General features: G+C 39.1%; 1 protein-coding gene across 1 annotated transcript; it reads right to left on the bottom strand.

Annotated features, from left to right (window-relative positions):
• Window positions 1-7,057: 7,057 nt before the first annotated feature.
• cldn15la (claudin 15-like a) lies at window positions 7,058-10,799 on the bottom strand. Its single transcript, XM_029642020.2, has 5 exons — window positions 10,315-10,799; window positions 8,613-8,777; window positions 8,046-8,127; window positions 7,770-7,883; window positions 7,058-7,391 (listed from the first exon to the last, which is right to left on the bottom strand). Exons 1-5 carry the CDS (start codon window positions 10,529-10,531, stop codon window positions 7,307-7,309), a joined length of 663 nt encoding a protein of 220 aa, XP_029497880.1. The 5' UTR covers window positions 10,532-10,799; the 3' UTR covers window positions 7,058-7,306.
• Between the last annotated feature and the right edge of the window lie 10,901 nt (window positions 10,800-21,700).

Genomic DNA, 21,700 nt, shown 5'->3' with positions numbered 1-21,700 from the left:
GGTCTCTCGTCGCAAGACTTTAACAGGAGAAGCAAGCAACAGCATGAAGCCCAAGCCTCTGCTATGCACTGTACATTCCACAAGCATTGCCTTTTTCACCTCGTAGCTGTGTAACCCAAAACCTAAGTTGCATTGTGATTGGACAAAAGCAATGACTGTACAGCCCCTCCCTAGAACTTATTATTATTATAAGGATTTGATGGTTGATGTTGAATCTTGGAAACTCCAGCCGGCGACATGAGAGGTTCCTAAACTAGACCTTCAGATTAAGCAAACTTTGTTCTAAAACTCCTGAAGACCATCCCGTGGCGTCTTGTCTTACGTATCTGAACTTGGCTTCAGACGCAAAATCTTTTGCACACACACATAATGCATACAGGCCTAGAGAGGATCAGCTCACACTGAAACGGTCTCTCTATATCTTACATGTACTTGTGTGGTAAATACTTCATCACAAGTAGAAACAATAACAAACTATTTCAGTAACATGCAAAGGGATGGAGAAATGTAACCACTCAAATTCATAGAACTATGGATGCAAAGACTGACCATCCATGATATCAAAATGATAGTTTTAATCATGTTCCGAGCCTATATGGTGTTTGTTTGTAAGTCTTTGGCTAAAAACATGTTGATTCTTGGAAACTCCAGCAGCCAACATGAGATGTTCTAAAACTAAAACCAAACGGCTCTAAAACTGTTCTAAAACCGTTCAGATCAAACAAACGTTGTTGTAAAACTCCTTAAAGGGAAATTTCACTGGATATGTTCTTAACATATCCTGTGTCATAAAACTAGAGACTTTCTTCACTACACACGGATACAAGGGTTTCTGCATCACAGCAGTAGAAACAGGCCATCTACATGGCCTGGTTGTAGGCAAACCACAATATCCTAAATTCATAGGGATTTCAGGACATCTATCATTCTGAACAAGGCTCAATTAACTCACTGTTCCTAGACTGTCATTGAAAAGAAGAATTTGTTCTTAACTGACTTGCCTAGTTAAAAAAAGAAGAAGGCATCTGATCAGCCAACATCATCATAGCAGAAAAGAAGTCAAGCTGAGGTAGCTAGTGAAATAACTACCACAGAAGCTTATGTGACTGTGTTCTATTTGGAGTCCCATCAACATCTGTAGAGGCATCAACACCAAGCTCAGCACCAGGAACTAGTTTAATTCACCTTGCTAAATCTTTCCGCGATGAGCAAATACATATACTGGAGCTAGGCAATAACACAGTCAGTATTGGGGATATTGTGCTTTCATAAACTATTGTCATAGTTGGTGTGTTTACAAGTAGGCTACATTGTCTTCTGTAGTTTTGGATGCTTGGTTGATTGTTCATGCAAGACTTGAAGTCTAAATTGGAGAAAAGGAGGTATTAGTAAGAAGAGGATGGTGTGGGTGATGGATTGATGTCTGTTGGGGGTGGGGATTGTGTGTGAAGGTTAGTAGGCATGATTTATGGACATCAGGGGGGTGGGTATTGTGTGTGAAGGTTAGTAGGCATGATTTATGGACATCAGGGGGTGGGTATTGTGTGTGAAGGTTAGTAGGCATGATTTATTGACATCAGGGGGGTCGATATAGTACTTTGTTTGAGTGTGGGGACAAAGTAGTAAAATGTTGGCTTATCACTTACTACTTAGTGTTTCCTACAGACTAATCCTACTGCTGCTGGTGGCCTGGACACCAGCTTCAGTAGTACAGCGCCTGTAGACCCATTGGATGAAATATTTCAGGAATAAGCTCAACATCATCTGACTTTGAAACATGCCAGCCAAAGGTATTTATGGGAGCACAATATCCTATTTAGAAAGCAAAACCACCAATACACTAAACTGTCTACAAGCCAAGTGCTCCTAAAACGTTTCCCATCCTTGTAGTCAGTTCTTTGTCACGGTGGAAAGCGGCTGTTAGTATATGCTTCTAGCCGATTGACTCTATTGTTTGCAGTGCTTTTCTACTCAACAGCACAACTGTAGGTGCTCATACACAACAATACATGACTAGACTGCCAACAAGTCAAGCCCCCCTCAAACTTTACACACCTTTCCTAACAGCTCATCTCAATACCCCATTATAGACTCTGAGTGCCACAAAACACATGCCAGTCTACTGTGCCCTTTGTTGTTTACAGATGAACATCATTTATTGTATGGTTACACATCCTCATGATCAGCCTTCATGTCTTTCGAGGAGACCTGCAGTACAAACAAATCTTCTGCAAGAGGTTGAAGCAGTGGGTGGTGAAGAAAGTGTAGGAGAGGCTTGTCCACCTGGCCGTGGAGTGCAGAAAGGACCAGAAGTTGTCTACAAGGAGCCAGACTCAGAGCGCCCCAAACCCAAAATCCCTGTCAACATCGACACAGCGCCAACGTTTGCTAAACCAGCTGCCATTACACAACACAATAAGACTAGATTCACCAGCTGAACTATTCTGAAAACTGCTTTGAACAAACAACTAACACAACATCCATATGCAGTTAGACTTACTGTATGTTGTAGTACAATATAGAATGCCTAGTATGCTCACAACTGCATTGTGGTATAGATATTGCTAACTCTTGTACATATGTTTTATATAATCTATTTTATATGTGTACGGACAAGTGACTCATTTATTCCAGCTGCATCAGAAACTAATAAAGAGTTGACTTCAACTTCTGGATCAATTTATTGCCATATTCACTAAATGTATTTGGATAAACTAGCTACAATCTTACTGCTAAAATAAATGTTGCAGGGTATCACTTAAACTTTCATTTGTTGGCAAGTAAACTTGTTTCAATAAAACAGTAGATTAGTCTGTCGATATAGCGTAGAAGTAGACATGGCTTGTATTCAAGACAAAGTATTTGCTCTGGAGACAGGTGAGTTTACACAGCAGAATGCAGGAACAGTTACGGCAACGTATGACATATATACAGTAGCGGAAAAATATACTACTAACGCCTATAATAAATACTACAGTTCTGCAAAGGGAATACTGATATTTGGTGTTTTTGGGTGGTGCAGTGAGGTGTGCAGAGTCATTTTTATTGCGGTTATGGGACCTTTCACATCTCCTCTTGAGAGTTATCAACTTCTTTGTATCCAAGCTGCACTGTCTGTGAGAGAAAGACTGGTACCAATTATATGCATATTCTGGCTTCTGGGCCTGATCATCAGGCAGTTTACTTTGGGCACGTCATTCAGACAGGAAGAGGAGAAAAAGGGGCCCTAAGAAGTTATGGGACCTTTCACATTTCTTGAGAGTCATCTTCTTTGTATCCAAGCTGTGTTGTCTGTGAGAGAAAGACAAAAAAACTATTTGACATTCATGGGCAATCATTGTGTACTGTCTGTATTCCTACTGTATCAGCATGATGTAGAATATGAGACATCTCATAGACATGCTGTACGTTAGCTAGCGAGTGTGACGCACACATAATGTATGGTCACATTTGTGTTTATGTATTGTTTCTTTGTATTGGGGAAGAATGCTTTTACTGAAATGTCTGTCCTCCAGGGTCTCGCCATTGCGATGCATTTATACTACTGTTGGCCAGTAGGGGGCAGTGAGATGTGTTAGTTTCGCACTGGGACTATATGCGATCCTGCACCTGTGTGTTCTCATAATTGAGAGAACCTTTGAAAGAGATGCCACGTTCTCCTGTTTCATCATTTATCCTGTGTTACAGGAACTATTATCTGCTGCACCAGTCCCAAAACTGGGACCTGTGACACTAGCTATAACACACAGGTATAGTCACTCCAAGACTAATATGAGTCATAAAGCCAAAGTCATTCCTTTATTCTTTGTCATCGTCATTAAAACATTTCTCCAGTTTCGCTTCCAATGAGATGTACTGGGGCTAGCTAGTCTAGTTAGCTAGCTAGATATTCCATTAGATTACATTTTAGGTATAGCAAACAAAGCTAGCTAGCTAAACTTAGCTAGCTTAGCTTGAAGTGGTACTAGAAAGCCCCTTATAGTGCTAGTAGTGCTAAGCAGTTAGTGCTTTTTGAGGTCGGTTCGGTTTCGTTACGATTATTCAAAAAAGATATCAAGGTTTTCAATTTAGGTTTCAATGATTATCTTTTACATGAAATGCTCTACGCATCATGTGAGTTGAATGCTGTAATAGCACAGAACATAACAACTAATACAAGTCCCATGATGGTAGTTACTGTCCATTACTGCTTCACAATCATTTACTTTAATTAAACATTTAAGTTATTGTGTATATTACATTTGTTTTCTTTGATTACTTTATTATATAATTACAAGTAATCACCCCCTTTCTATTGAGTTGCTGGCTATGATTGTCAAAATCCCTATTTTAGTAGTTCTTCAAAGAAAATAAGGCATACTTTTATGACTACTAAATACTAACTATCAGTCATTTAGAGCATTTATTTTCAGGTAACTGCTCCCCTCTCTCATTCTTCTGTCTCTTTTACATTGCAGGCTTAAACTAAAATGGGAAGAGGAATCCTCTTAATAAACAGTGCCCGGTAACAAAGCTCCCGTTAACCTGTAAACTAGTACCACCCCATTTTGAAAAGCCTGCCTTCGAGGGTGGAAAAAGGAAGTAGGTCTCCAGTCAGGATGTAGTCTTTACAAAGCCAGGGAAAATTAGTCAACCTAGATAACATGCAATGTCCTGGAAGATAGGAACATCATTGAAATGTCCAATGGCTCTATTGAATAAGGACAACCATATCTATTAGCCGCTAGCGTTGTCCAGCCAACCTATTGATACAGGACGCAGGATCAAAACTGTCACCTGTAACAAAATGAAACGCACTGTGGTAGAGGGCAATCCAGGGTTTAAGAGTAGTAGCACCTGTAACAAAATGAAACGCACTGTGGTAGAGGGCAATCCAAGGTTTAAGAGTAGTAGCACCTGTAACAAAATGAAACGCACTGTGGTAGAGGGCAATCCAGGGTTGAAGAGTAGTAGCACCTGTAACAAAATGAAACGCACTGTGGTAGAGGGCAATCCAAGGTTTAAGAGTAGTAGCACCTGTAACAAAATGAAACGCACTGTGGTAGAGGGCAATCCAGGGTTTAAGAGTAGTAGCACCTGTAACAAAATGAAACGCACTGTGGTAGAGGGCAATCCAGGGTTTAAGAGTAGTAGCACCTGTAACAAAATGAAACGCACTGTGGTAGAGGGCAATCCAGGGTTGAAGAGTAGTAGCACCTGTAACAAAATGAAACGCACTGTGGTAGAGGGCAATCCAAGGTTTAAGAGTAGTAGCACCTGTAACAAAATGAAACGCACTGTGGTAGAGGGCAATCCAGGGTTTAAGAGTAGTAGCACCTGTAACAAAATGAAACGCACTGTGGTAGAGGGCAATCCAAGGTTTAAGAGTAGTAGCAGAGGCACTTTCAGAAATAATATTACCATAGTCAAGAACAGATAAAAAGGTTGATTGAATAATCTGCTTAGAGAAAGACACAATCTATTTCTGTAGAAAAAGACGACTATAAATCTTAGCTTCTTAACCCCATCAATCACGATGGCCTGAGTTCTGTCACTAAGATAATCCTGAAACCATGAGCAGGTCTATCAGAGCTCAGGCCTTATTCAATTAAATAGCATGATCAACAGTATCAAAAGCTTTTGACAGGTCCATAAACAAAGCAGTACATTTCAGTTTAGTGTCTAGAGCATTGACAAGATCATTAACCTCTTGAAGCTAGGGGGCACTATTTTTATGTTTGGAAAAATAACGTTCCCAAAGTAAATGGCCTATTTCTCAGGACCAGATGCTAGAATATGCATATAATTGACCGATTAGGATAGAAAACACTCTGAATTTTGTCTGTGAGTTAAACAGAACTGATATTTCAGGCTAAAACCTGAGGAAAATCCAATCAGGAAGTGCCCCTGTTTTTGAAACCTCTCTGTTGTTATGCATCCCTATTGCCCATTTAAGGGGATATCAACCAGATTCCTTTTTCTATGGCTTCCCTAAGGTGTCAACAGCCTTTAGACATAGTTTCAGGCTTTTATTTTGAAGAATGAGCGTGAACGACCACATTGCGAAAGTGGATAGGTGGAGGCTCTCAGAGTGAGTTGTGCTCAAAGAGAAAAGCGGGCATTGTTACTCCCTGGTCCTAGTGAAAAGCCAACTGTCCCGGTTGATATATTATCGAATAGATATTTGAAAAACACCCTGAGGATTGATTATAAAAAAACGTTTGACATTTTTCTGTGGACATTATGGATATAATTTTGAATTTTTGTCTGCGTTGTCGTGACCGCTCTTTCCGGTGGATTCCTGGGCATAACGCACCAAACTAACGGAGGTATTTGGATATAAAAAATATCTTCATGGAACAAAAGGAAAATTTTTTTGTCTAACTGGGAGTCTCGTGAGTGAAAACAACTGAAGATGATTAATTTGATTGCTTTTCTGATTTTCGTGACCAAGTTACCTGATGCTAAGTGTACTTATTGTTTTGTCGAGCGATCGATAAACTTACACAAACGCTTGTATTGCTTTCGCTGTAAAGCATAATTTCAAAATCCGAGACGACAGGTGGATTAACAAAAGGCTAAACTGTGTTTTGCAATATTGCACTTGTGATTTCATGAATATGAATATTTTCTAGTAATATTATTTGACTGTGGCGCTATGCTATTCAGCGTTGCTGATGACAATTATACCGGATTCGGGATGGGTGGTTCAGAGAGGTTAACCACTAATGTGGTTGCTTTAATAGTGTTGTGCCCAGGCCTAAACCCTGATTGGTTTACATTCAAAATACATTTCTCAGATAAAAAAGAGCAAAGTTGTACATTTACCAAGGACTCAAGAATCTTAGCTAGACAAGGAAGCCTTGAAATGGGGTGATTATTATTAAAATCACTACTGTTATTAAGATCACTACTACTATGTAGTGAAACTGGAAAAACAGCCCAAATGGATTTCTAGCAGTGAAGTTTCCCTTTAAGACCGGTGCAGTGTGTCTCATCCTTTGTATCTGAAGTTTATGCATTAACACATTTTAGTAAGGCAGTTCAGTTGCATAAAATGACGACAAACACCAAAACATATATCAAATGAATGTTTATTCAGAGGATAGCAAATTCCACACAAACAGATCCCATTACCAATAGTTCAACTCCAAATTATTCCAGTTTGTTTTGTTGCATCAACTTCAAAATCCTTCAAAAACAATTAGCAAAATTCATGGTGAAAGAGAAAAAGAAAAATATGGGTAACAACAGTCAAATATGTGCTCTTAAATGTGAGCGTCACAAAAGTGGGAGAGGGGAGGTGAGGTGGTAGGGGAGGGACGTCTTAGACGTAGGCTTTGGTGGAATCCGGCTCAGACCTGGCAGCAGGTGCGTAGATTGTTTTAGGCTGACTCGTTGCGTAGTACCCTCTGGATTACATCAAAGACAGAACAGAAGGTCAGAGAGGGGGCAGACAAACTAAACAACAGGTGAAAAAGCAAAAGGTAAATGAGACAAAACAAGTGGAATAAACCAAAGTCAAAGTGAAGCTTAAGGAAAAACAAGGTAGGCAGACAAAAAAAGAAGAAAATGTGACAGTGAGGTAGGTTACAGTAGTGTTTTTCAACTCCGGTCCTCATGTACCCCACATTTGAGTTTAATGAGGTATGTTTGAATGGGTCTAGAACAAAACATTTGTAACACAGGGGGGGGGGGGGGGTAATCAGGAAGTGGAGTTTAAGAACACTGAACTACAGGGTATGTGAAGGTACTGATGAGAGGTGAAGGAAGTCGAATGAAAGACCTACGCTTTAGGCTTTTCACTTTTTGCCCTCTTGCAGGCACAGCAGAGAAGAGATCCTCCCAGCATGGACAGAGAGGCTGCGCCCCAGCCCAGGAAGAGACCAGTGCCCAACTCAAACCTGCACAAAACAAAAATCAGTAAGGAACAAAACAATATGTATACAGTATGTAGTTATGTCTTATTATGTGCATCAAAGGGTATGTCACATCTTCTATGTGTATGAATTTAATTGATTTTTGTGGTTGCTGAAAAAATGGTTTTGTTTGGTCTTTCCACTTACTTCACCCCACCAAAGAATGGGTTGTTAAAGTCCTCTACAACTCGGGTGGCGTACCAAGAACAGCAGATCAGCTCGCAGAGACCTGTAGAAGAGAAAGACACTTTCTATGAGAGCGATGAAGAGCAGAAGAGACATGTGAGGTTAGGGAAAGAAAGAAAGAAAGAAAGAAAGAAAGAAAGAAAAAGAAAGAAGAAGGTAGACAGAAAAAGGAAAATGGAAGCGAGAACAGGGAAAGCTGAAACAAAACAGAATGAAGAAACAAGAGGTAAAGGTGTAAATGGGGAAGGAAGGAAAAAATGGGATGATAGCAAGATGAGAGAGAAGTGAACCACGGTGAACAAAATAAAGACGTGAAAAAGGGACTCAATGACAAAACAAGAAAAAGATTGTCAGATATCTTTCACCTCTTACTCTGACGCTATCACCATGAATGGGTAACGTACATCAGAACAGTTAGGGATATCAAATTCTGTTAACTTTTCCAAACGTAACAAGTTTTTCAGAAAAACAGGAACCATAGGAAAGTGTCTGCAACTTTGCAACAATAGGTAGTAAATCTGAAGTCACCAGCGAGGATAAAGAGGGTTCCACCAGTGACGGCAATCTTGGCCTTTGTCTGCTCCGTGGCACTGCCAATCTTAATGCACTTTAGCCCCAGCAGAGACACGATCATAGACACCAGCCCTAAGAGCAGACTGATGATCATCAGGGCACGGCTCGCCTGTACATGGCCTGAGGGGAGGGGAAGGAAGGGAAGAGAGAGATGAGAGGAAGAGTTGCATATTAAAACACAGCTAGACATCAGCTACACAACATTAAGTTGGAGAGTCATTTGTTCATTTGGAAACTGTATACATATACATACATATACATACATAATTACTGGTTTGTTGGTGGACTAGACTAAGACAATGGTAGACATTTTCAAAGGAGTACTATCAAATGTCCCAAGAAATAGGCACAATGCAGAGAATATGTCCTTTATAAATGGCAAGGAACTATATTCTGAACATGAAAAAATAGCATACTTATGCTAATGGTGTCCATAGTGGTATTGTAATAAAAACATTTTTTTTTATCCCAGCCCATCACATTTCTAAACTGAATTTAATCTGACCAGTTTTCAACAGTTAATCATAACGTTGCTATTAGTTAGTTGATATTTTTGCAATTCAACAATATACTGGATCTACAAATCACCCTTTAGATTGCAGATAACTGCTATCAAAGCCAAAGACCTAATAACCCAGATTCATTTCTGCTACTTTGACACTGGCCATGGTGCAGTAGCTTCCCTCCATTTCCTTGTCATAGGAGCACAAAATGTCCACCATTATGACCCACATCACTGGCCTTAGGAAGGAGAGAAAGATAGAAGAAAAAAAACAAGAAGAAAAATAGAGATTCAATTCTAGAAGAGAGTTCAAATGTGACCAAGCGGTTAAAGCGTTGGGCCAGTAACTGAAAAGTCGCTGGTTCGAATACCCGACACGACCTAGTGGTTAGAGCGTTGGACTAGTAACCGGAAGGTTGCGAGTTCAAACCCCCGAGCTGACAAGGTACAAATCTGTCGTTCTGCCCCTGAACAGGCAGTTAACCCACTGTTCCTAGGCCTCATTGAAAATAAGAATGTGTTCTTAACTGACTTGCCTGGTTAAATAAAGGTAAAATTAAATCTGTCGATGTGCCTTTGAGCAAGGCAGTTAACCCTCATTTGGACCAGGGGTGCTGTACTACTATGGCTGATCCTGTAAATTGCACCTTATCTGAAACTTTCATAAAGAGTTAACATTATTTTAAAGTTGTAATATTAAAAACGCCTACATTTGAAGTTACATTTAGGCGGGAAAGAAGTGGGTCCGAATTGCACCCAAAGGATGTTCATATTAGCCTTTTTCATGAAAGCTCACAGAAAACAATGCAAAGATACATTTATCTTCTTGCCATGGTAGAAAGTAATTGGACATAAGTATTGTTCATAGTTACATTATCTTAATTTAACCATATCAGATATAGCCACAGGTGTGCCCTGACCTCTCCCCACCAAAGATGCCAGTCACTCTAAGACTGGCAATGCTGGGTCTTGTTCAGTAAAGCACACCAATAGAAAAACATTTAAAAACATTTTGCAATTGACAACGAGAATTAGTGTCATTTGACCAATTCAGGTTGTACCTCCCCATTACACTCCGTTTCAAAGCGTTTTCTCCCTGATTGAAGTGTCTGAGTTGGTGGTGACGGTTAGAACGGTTAGACTACAGGTTCTTACCGGGGAGGCCGAGCAGGGACTCGAAGTCGCGGCACTCAGCGATTCCAGAGCTGTCTTCGGCACAGGAGTGCCACAGGTTCTCATACTGTCGGTTGGAGATGATGACACTGCCAGAGACGGAGGACACCTTCCAGTAGTCGTTGGCGAGAGCCGTACCAGTGATCAGCCAGCTGGCGATACACATGAAGAATCCGGTTGCCTCCACAGCGGTCGACATGGTCGAAACTTTTCACAACACACGAGATGGAAAGGATTCCCAAAATACAGAGAAAATACAGAACTACAGGGCCAAATAGGTTTTAAAAAATCCCAGAAAAATGTAATGACGCAAAAAACGACACTACAGACAGGGTATGACCTAAAAACAACCCCAAAATCAACCTTTTAAAATCTTCCAATGTATGCGCAGAGGACTGAAGGTAGAGATGTGTGGGGTGGATGTTAGCTAGTGTCTCTCTCTATCTATTCATTGTGCTTCCTATATCTCAGGTCCCTGGCTCTGACATGAGGACTTTACACCCTACCAGGGGCCATAAAGTTAGTGGAGCCGCACCCATATGGGCCCTCTCTACCACCTCCCCCACTTCTCTCCAACCCTACTGATTATGATGACGTGATAAGGATGGAAGACCTTAGTGGCCACACCCAAACCAGGCCCTCGATACTCTTGCCTCCTGTTCTGCTCCATTCTCCTAAGTTTGTGTTGACAATGATGATGATGAAGATGATGATGAAGGGAATAGTCACTTCTTCTGTTGTGGTGACAGAGTTACAACATGCGGTCTATTTCCTGTCGTAAAGGGAAGACATATCTGGCACCTCCTCGTCATCTTTTGGTGTTCTGTAATTTAACCCCCAAATCAAAACTTTGGTGCTGTCACAATAAGTCTAGAAGTCTAAATATACGTTTAGTAAAAATGTTTTTAATCAATTATTGGACTTAGACGTAACTACAACAGCATCGGCTGTCAAAATATTACAGGTTTTGACTTAATTTGACCATAATAACTGACCCATTTGCTGCATTTACATGTTCTCCTGCTAGAAGATGGTACTCGAAATGGGTCACTGAACAAACTGTCATAGATGAAAACACTACTGAAATATCCTTGCTAATGATTGCCAAGAAACGAAGATAATGATTTTATGACCATATGAATTTCCCTCCTGTCGCTAAGCCACAAAAATGCTATGTGAAACAGCTACTCATTGTTGTGTGTGTGCTTGTGATTCCAACTGTGGGTGACCATATAATAAATTAATCAATACTACTACACAGATGAAAAATGGTTTGGTGACCAATGAAATATGTTGCTGCACTGTAGTACATTGTTCTGATATTTAATACTTGTATGGTTAAACTGTAACATAGTAAATCTGTCTTCAACTGCTCCTGCTCTGATAGCTTTCAATGTCAGCTATCAATATTAGTTTGCCCTCTCTTATATCTCAAAGAAATAGTTGGGCATGATCCAATATTTATTTTTTCGCACAATATGTGCCTGCTTAATGGTGTCATTCTACATCAACGGGTGTTATTATCATTTGACCTTCCGCTGTTCATGTTCAGTATTAAAGAGGTTTCTCTTTTTAAACCGTGGGTGTGCCCACTGTGGTTTCAGCTTGCAAAACTGATTAGACCTACATCAAGTTTACAACATAGGTTTCCACAACATAGGTTCAGAAGAGGCATGGTGAATTAAATATTTGATACCACATACAATATTTGTTTCAAAAAAAATAGTTGAACCCTTCAACCGAAGAACCATGGTGACATGGTATATTTCTAGTGGTATAGTGAATATAAATCATCCATAGTCTTGATATTCAGACTAGAAATATACAAATTGTACAGTACAATACATGTCCATGTCAGTTGAGGGAACTTAAAATGAGATCAGTAATCAGCTGAAAATGAAAAATGTTTGGTTCTTCGGTTGAATGATTCAGTTTTTGGAGTGTGTACCATCTTTGTAGATAATTGAGGAATGTTTTTTTTTTTGCTTTTTGGGGGTGGCACCAATGCATTTGCAGTCTCCATAAACACCCTTTCAGTGGTTCTTGGGAAACTCAGTATTGCTCGTCTTGCACATATACATGTGTACAGAAAAACAGGAAGTTACAAGATCATGTACTCGAAATATGAAACTAGATTAATCACCTGAGCAATAAACATGATTATGTTCAGTCTCAGGTAAATAATTTGACTGAGTCTGAAAATATGTGGTCTAACTAGAGCAATTCAAAATCCTTGAGCCTGTAATTGTTTCAGAAGAGACGATTTCTCTCTTGAGAACAACTTTTGAAGAAACGCATCTGTAAAAATGTATGTTGGACAATTTAAATTAGAACCATAGGGTGGTGGGGTTTAAAGTGTTTCGCTTTGGTTTAGGATATACAGTGCCTAGTGAAAGTCTGCACACCTCTTGCACTGCCTTCACATTTTACTGCCTTAAAATGAAATAAAAAAGGGATTCCATTTGTTTTTTTCCCTATTATAGAACTACACTCCCCATTTTCAACATAAAATAATAATTATATACATTTTCCCAAATAAAAAAAACAGCAACCTGAAAATATCTTGATTGTGTATGTCTTCATGTGTATGTCTTCACGTGACAGGCGTAACATTCACACCCCAGAGTTGATACTTGGTGGAAGTACCTTTGGCATTCATTCAAACAATGTCTACTGAATTGCACAAGGCAAAGATTCAACTAAGACTTCGGACAAAACTTTTTCAATACCTGGTTTGCATAACCATTGCTGCCTTAGTTGGCATTTACTGCTAGATATCATCAGTTGAAATATCTTACCTACCCTACCTGCAACCATTGCTGCCTTAGTTGGCATTTACTGCTAGATATCATCAGTTGAAATATCTTACCTACCCTACCTGCAACCATTGCTGCCTTAGTTAGCATTCACTGCTAGATATCATCAGTTACCTACCCTACCTGCAACCATTGCTGCCTTAGTTAGCATTCACTGCTAGATATCATCAGTTACCTACCCTACCTGCAACCATTGCTGCCTTAGTTGGCATTTACTGCTAGATATCATCAGTTACCTACCCTACCTGCAACCATTGCTGCCTTAGTTGGCATTTACTGCTAGATATCATCAGTTGAAATATCTTACCTACCCTACCTGCAACCATTGCTGCCTTAGTTGGCATTCACTGCTAGATATCATCAGTTGAAATATCTTACCTACCCTACCTGCAACCATTGCTGCCTTAGTTGGCATTCACTGCTAGATATCATCAGTTGAAATATCTTACCTACCCTACCTGCAACCGATGTTAAATTCTGTGAGCTGATCCATGCTACAACCAGTGCTCTTGCTGCCTGATATTCTGCTGAAACTAGCTATGTGTGCGGCGCACATGTAGACATATTTCATGTGTTTTGCAATTGTGTACTTTATGCATGGTTTCTCTACTGTACTACATAATTGATACGGCATATACTGTACCACCACTATACTACTTTTATATGCATTGGGGGCATTAAGAAGTGAGTATATGCAATGCCCAGAACAAAATGTGGGTATATGGGATGTACCTGTGCAGGTATTCCCAAACTGGGGTATCCCCAGGAGTACGCGCAATTCCGTCGGCATTGACCCCAACGGGGCTATACATTTGGGTGAGTTTTGTTGTTGTTGCCTGAGTAACCTCGTTTCACTGCCAAAAATAAAATTAAAACATCTAGTGTTCAGTGAAATAACAACACAATGTCAAATCCAGGTAGCCTAGTCAAATAATTAACATCCAATCACATTAATCATTACTCTCTCAATGGGAATTCAACTAATGGTCCGTATGTAGCCAAACATAGCTACTGTTCATTCTGTTTGCTCGAAAATTGATAAAAGATCCACGTCCATAGAGACACATACCAGCTCTACTGGTAGTACTGCTATTTATTTTCCACCATAATATGCAAATAAATTCATTAAAAATCCTACAATGTGATTTTCTGGATTTTTTTTCTCATTTTGTCTGTCATAGTTGAAGTGTACCTATGATAAAAATTACAGGCCTCTCATCTTTTTAAGTGGGAGAACTTGCACAATTGGTGGCTGACTAAATACTTTTTTGCCCCACTGTACATACTGCTTAAAGCCATCCAGATTAAATAAATAATGTTTGTAAATGATATGACAATGGTGGTAACTGTTTGGTTTATTATCAGAGGAATTCAATTGGTTTCAGAATAGTAGCTGTAGACATTGGTAAGAAATGTCACTTCTGTTGACAAATATTTTATTAATCCCTTTTTTTTACTTTTAAGCATTAAATTACCTGGAATGTTGATCACTTATGCAATTTAAAGCCAATATTTTTTACTTTTTGCCCAAATATGAACTTTAAAGTAATTGTCAAGTGTTTCCAGATTTCTATGAAATATGACCTCGAATTTATTACAACATGAGTGAAATAGTTTTCCTTCACAAAAACTGTTATTAAGTATTTTAAAAATAGCTTTTCTTTTATGAGTTTTAGTTTAGAAAACGATCTCGTCGTAGAAGCTACAGTTACAGGGATGGTAAAAACAGCTAGATTGCCGTAGAAATATCAGGGAAACTGGGCAGAAGGGAGGAGTGCTTTAAATACAGCAGTTCTGAAACATATTTAATTGAGCCTCTTATTCTCTTTAATAGCTGGCCTCAACACATTACGGAAAGAGATTACCTGTATAGGAAGCTCTGGGACCAGGGCGTCTGGATACCATAAAACACGCAAATTCAGACAAACAGAATGTGTAAACAGGTAGACCAGAAAAGCCACATCCTTGATTGGCAGATGAGTGGCATCCCTGATTAAAAGCACCTGCTGCTCATCAGTTGTTCCCTACAAACGCTGTTTTGAATTCAAATAAAATTGTACCTACACACGGCAGAAGGCTATGAAGCCAAAACATCTGGGTATGCTATCCCTGGTGAATTGAAAAGAATAACAAAATCAAAAAATTAAGCAAGTTTTATGCAACATATTTTTGAGTGTGGACCCATTACATCTTTTGTTTGTCAGGATTAAAACAAACCCAACCTTTATTTACGTTGTGATGTAGACACAACCACAAGTCTCACAAAACTCAGTTTTGGAAGAGACTGACTTTATGACCAAAATGATCCTATTTACACTTTGTAGTCAATTCTGACACTAGAATAAATGTTTCTGAGTCATATCGATGCCACATAGGCTGTTTTCTAAATGACAAGTTGTTTTTTATGGGCACTTGATTACCAACCAAATGTACAGAGTTTGAGAAATTTTGACAAAAACCATGGATATAGTTTGCCTTAAGAGTTGTGCAAAGTTGGTAGAATCTTATAAAACATTGTTCACAGCTGTAAAGGCAGAGGTTGTTTCACCAAGTATTTACTTTGGGGTGTGAAGACATACAATCAAGACTGGTTTGTTTTTTATATTCATTTGGAAATATTTTCTACAATTTTTCCTTCATTTTGAAAATCTAGAGTAGGTTGTGTAGATCGGTAGGAAGAAAATCGAATGTAATCTCTTTTAAGATTGACTTTTAATCAGAAAAATGTGAAAACTGTGCAAGGGTTGTATAGACTTTCACTAGACTAGGCAATCCTGTCCTGCCTCGATTTCTTCCCAAGTCCAGGATCCCTTCCCATCCAGAATCTCTTCCCAAGTCCAGGATACTTCCTCCTCCTGGGCACGCTGCTTGGTCCTTTGTTGATGGGATATGCTGTCACGTTTGTTCGTAGAAACAGACCAAGTAGAAACAGACCAAGTATGTTGAGTTCCACATATTTTTTAAAGAAGTGAAACTTAGCAAAAACAAAAAACAAATAAACAACAAACTAACAACAAACCGTGACTACAGAGAATGCTAACGTGCAATAACTCAAAACAATATCCCATAAACCCCAGGTGGAAAAAATATCTACATAAATATGATCCCCAATTAGAGACAACGATTACCAGCTGCCTCTAATTGGGAATCATACACAATCACCAACATAGAAAAACAAACCTAGAACCCCACATAGAAATAATAAACTAGACTAACCCTGCAGTCACTCCCTGACCTACTCTACCATAGAAAATAAGGACTCTCTATGGTCAGGACGTGACACCCCTCCTCTCCCATGTAACTATTCCCCAGGTTGTTGCTGTAAATGAGAATGTGTTCTCAGTCAATTTACCTGGTAAAATAACGCTTTAAAAAAAGTTATTCTGGGTGTAGTGAAATGCTTGTGTTCCTAGCTCCAACAGTGCAGTAGTATCTAACCAATCTAAAATAATGGAATTAATAAATATATAAATATTAAGATGAGCAATGTTGGAGTTGCATTGACTAAAATACAGTAGAATATAATAAAGTATATACATATGAGTAAAGCAGTATGTAAACATTATTAAAGTGACTAGTGTTCCATTATTAAAGTGGCCAGTGATTCAATGTTTGGATTGGTCCAGGATTAGACTTAATTGGTGTGCACAAAGCCGCTCCTATAATGCGTACATACCTATAATCTATTTATATTGTATTACAAATCATGTGTCTCAGAACTAACAAACTTACTTTTCTGAATGAGACACAGATATGATTCATTCAGGAGACCAGAAAACTGCTGCCTTACAGCAACAGCTCATACTTTCGTTCATCACTCATGTGATTGCACTTAGGTAACAGGGAGGAGGTGACTTATGACACTTTGGTCCACACATCCCACCCTCCTGTCTGTGTCCCCCATGGCGCCCTGGTGCACTACGTGAATAAGGTGCCCTTTGAGACGTAACCGGCCTCTCAAACTAGTTTCGCTGTAAAGATCTGCTGTAGGCAGACGGTGAATGTGTGTGTTTATGGGCTGTGAGTTTTTATGACTTTATAGATTCATGGCTCTAGTTAATGGTTGATAATCATCAGAGTCCAAAGTCTCCAGTGTTGTTTCTCTCTCTCTCTCTCTCTCTCTCTCTCTCTCTCTCTCTCTCTCTGTCTCTCTCTCTCTCTCTCTCTCTCTCTCTCTTTCTCTCTCTCGCTGTTTCTCTTTTAAATAAAAATTCAAACAGCTATAGGGTACTTTTCACTACTACAATCATGAGATGTGGGATTACAGATGTGAAATTCCGTTCACACATATCATGTTAATGCTTTCAGCTAACTGTGTGAAACGTGCTGAAAAGAATGTATTACTATTGGTATTGCGTACATTGGAACAACAAATAGTGAGAGGAACTAAAATGTATGTGTTTGCAAATAAACACAACCCTTAATGTCCTACACATACATAATGTAGTGTGATATTTGACATCCATTGCCAATAATGCAACCAAATACTTCTACAATACCAAAAAACACCACCTATTTATCCATCTGTCCTTCTATCATCCTACATCCCACTCTTCCTAACTCTCTCAAAATGACTCTTATTACCGATCCTTTTTTTCCTTATCTGTGTGAAGGATATAATAACAAGGAGAGAGGAAAGGGTCTGAGTTTCATTCCTCCTATACCCCATGAAAGTCCCACCTACTTCCTGGTGCAAGCTTCCAATTGAAATAATCAAATTCATTAAAACATGGTCACTTAAAATATATGTAAAATTATCATTTATTTATCTTGGATTAATTTACTTCTTTCTACCTGACGTCTTTCATGAAGGTTTTCGATTGCATATAATTGTTTTCGGAATCGAAAGCCTTCATGAAAGGCATTGGGTAATGTTAAATGAATCCACAAATACGAATATCATTTTACATATACTGTAACTTAAATGACACCATTTTCATGAATTTCATGTTATTAGCTTGACACCTATTCAAAAACAGTACGAGACTTGCACCAGGAAGTAGGCAGGACTTTCATAGGGTATTTTCTGCATGTGTCTCCCCCCCTGTTGATACAGTGGTTCCTCCTTTAAAAGTTGCTTCATACTGCAGCACACCTGCTACCGCAGAATTCTATGGCACGTTATTGAAGTGTCACCCATTGCTGTCGTTAATGCTATTTCGTGCTAGTTTGACCACCAGAGGGCATATGTGAGCAGCATTTGTCTCCTTTCACTATTTGCTGTACTAGATCATTTTAAAACTTTTTTGGAAGAACATAGTATATGGGATTGATTTGAAGACATGTAGCTTCATTCATTTGATTAATATTATGGTGTTTCTATTCCAAGAAAAACAAAACCCTCAGGGTTTCCGCTAAGAAAATATGGTGCTGTACAGTACAACGTGACCGTTTCCACACCCTAATTGTAGACTAACCAATACCCAAACGGAGATTCAGTGAAAACAAAAAATCTCATTGGTTGCTCCAAATCCTATTGTAACAATTGGATGATTTTGGGTGTTCCAGTAAGCAACCATTTGTTGCCTTCATTAGCCGACTTTATTCTTAAAATAATTCCAGCACAGAGAAGAGAAAGGAGCCTTGAATAATTAAACATGTCGATAAAATACTGTTAGACTTGGTTACGGACAGTGCTATTCGCCTGTGTTAAGCCAAACGCGAAAACCCAGGAAAATGAACAGGTACAGTAGGCTACAATACTGTAAAGTAGGCCTAAAATTGCAAAAAAAAATATGCTTAAATAAATCGACTGCTGGTCGACACGCACTTTAAACATTTTGATAATAAAGCATTTAAAACATACTGAAGATAGAAGCCACCTGCATATGTTAATTAGGTCTTTACTGTATGCTGCACATTTTTACATTGTATTCCATTTCCAGACTATTCAAGCCATCGACTCACTGATGGTTGAAGGTGATGGGCAATCGGCAAATGTAGTCTGGAATCTGCTGGAATCACAGCACAACATCAGTATCGCTCTAATCACAGTCAGAAGACAGTTGAAAAACTTGAGTGAACTTACGGAAAAGCTCTGTAAGACATACTTTATACACTACTGTTCAAAAGTTTGGGGGTCACATAGAAATGTCCTTGTTTTTTACATCAAATTGATCAGAATAACAGTGTAGACATTGTTAATGTTGTAAATGACTATTGTATCTGGAACGGCTGATCTTTAATGGAATATCTACATAGGCGTACAGAGGCCCATTATCAGCAACCATCACGCCTCTGTCCCAATGGCACGTTGTGTTAGCTAATCCAAGATTATCATTTTAAAAGGCTAATTGATCATTAGAAAACCCTTTGCAATTATGTTAGCACTGCTGAAAACTGTTGTGCAGATTAATGCAGCAATAGAACTGGCCTTATTTAGACTAGTTGAGTATCTGGAGCATCAGCATTTGCGGGTTCGATTACAGGCTCAAAACGTCCAGAAACAAAGACTTTCTTCTGAAACTCGTCAGTCTATTCTTGTGCTGAGAAATGAAGGCTATTCCATGCGAGAAATTGCCAAGAAACTGAAGATCTTGTACCATGCTGTGTACTACTCCCTTCACAGAACTGCGCAAATTGGCTCTAACCAGAATAGAAAGAGGAATGGGAGGCCCCGGTGCACAACTGAGCAAGAGGACAAGTACATTAAAGTGTCTAGTTTGAGAAACAGACACCTCAAAAGTCGTCAACTGGCAGTTTAAAAAAAAATAGTACCCTCAAAACACCCGTCTCAACGTCAACAGTGAAGAGGCAACTCCGGGATGCTGACATTCTAGGCAGAGTTGCAAAGAAAAGGCCATATCTCAGACTTGCCAATAAAAATGTAATATTAACATGGGCAAAAGAACACAGACACTGGACAGAGGAAGGTTGGAAAAAAGTGTTCCGTCTATAATGGAGTGTCCAGCACAGTCACTGGATCTCAACCCTATTGAGCTGTTGTGGGAGCAGCTTGACCTTATGGTACGTAAGAAGTGCCCATCAAGCCAATCCAACTTGTGGGAGGCACTTCAGGAAGCATGGGGTGAAATCTGTTCAGATTCATTCAACAAATTGACAACTAGAATGCCAAAGGTCTTCAAGGCTGTAATTGCTGCAAATGGAAGATTCTTTGATAAAAGCAGAGTTTATTTAAATAAAAAATCATTATTTATAACCTTGTCAACATCTTGACTATATTTCCTATTCATTTTGCAACTCATTTCATGTATGTTTTCATTTAAAACAAGGACATTTCTAAGTGACCCCAAACTTTTGAACGGTAGTGTATTTTTTTTAACCTTTATTTAACTAGGCAATTCAAAAGAACAATGATGGCCTACCCCTGCCAAACCCAGATGACGCTGGGCCAATTGTGCGCCACCCTATGGGATTCCCAATCATGGCCGGATGTGATACAGCCTGGATTCAAACCAGGGACTGTAGTGATGTCACGTCCTGACCTTAGTTCCTTTTTTATGTCTCTGTTTTAATTTGGTCAGGGTGTGAGTTGGGGTGTGCATTCTATGTTTTGTATTCTATGTTTTGTATTTCTGTGTTTGGCCTGGAATGGTTCCCAATCAGAGGCAGCTGTTAATCGTTGTCTCTGATTGAGAACCATACTTAGGCAGCCTGTTTTCCCACTATGATTTGTGGGTAGTTATTTTCTGTTTAGTGTTTTTGTTGCACCTTGCAGAACTGTTTGTTTGTTGTTTTTGTTCCAGTATTCATCTTTATTAAAATCATTATGAATACGTACCACGCTGCACTTTGGTCCTCTTCTCCTTCTCCCAACGGCAATCGTTACAAGTGATGCCTCCTGCACTGAGATGCAGTGCCTTAAACCGCTGCGCCACTCAGGAGCCATGACCAATATGTGTGTATAGATATTTTTTTTTCAGAACATTAACCGTTAAACTGTTACCAAGAGATATGCTGGACCCTATTTCAGAGGTGTTTTTGGGACCAGATCATTTCAATAGCCCTTGTAAAAAAAATAAGAGTTTGAAAAATGTTTTTCCCCTTCCACTTGCCTCTTCCATTAATTTTGAAAGAGTATATTTATTAACGAAAGCATAAAGATGTTGACGAAATACTGTACGGTAGTTGTTTATCTGACATTTTGCAGGTTACTTGAGGTTTGGAGTTAGAAATGTAAAACTTTAGACTACTTAATACATTGCAATCCTTTTGTAAAGGTTGAACAGTCTAATGTCCTGATAATAGTCCATCATGTTGATTATGCTGTAACAACATACTGTAGCACCATGACCAGGATGTCTATTCATATATATAAGAGAGCAGATTAGGGCTTTCAGGAGGAACGGAAAATCTACTGGAGACATTTCAAAAATACTGTTAGACTTGGGGATTTTGGTCATGGCATCCAGGTTTTCTATTTTCACCTCCGGATGAAAAGCCCAAAGTAAACTATCTGTTACTCAGGCCCAGAAGCTAGGCTATGCATATTCTTGGTATCATTTGACAGGAAACACTCTGCAGTTTGTGGAAATGTGAATTGAATGTAGGAGAATGTAACACAATAGATCTGGTAGCAGATAATACAAGGA

This window comes from Oncorhynchus nerka, linkage group LG9b (assembly GCF_034236695.1).
Source record: "Oncorhynchus nerka isolate Pitt River linkage group LG9b, Oner_Uvic_2.0, whole genome shotgun sequence".
Taxonomy (NCBI): Eukaryota; Metazoa; Chordata; class Actinopteri; order Salmoniformes; family Salmonidae; genus Oncorhynchus; species Oncorhynchus nerka.
The sequence above is the reverse complement of the archived record's forward strand: the minus strand, read 5'-3'. Positions and strand labels throughout refer to the sequence as shown.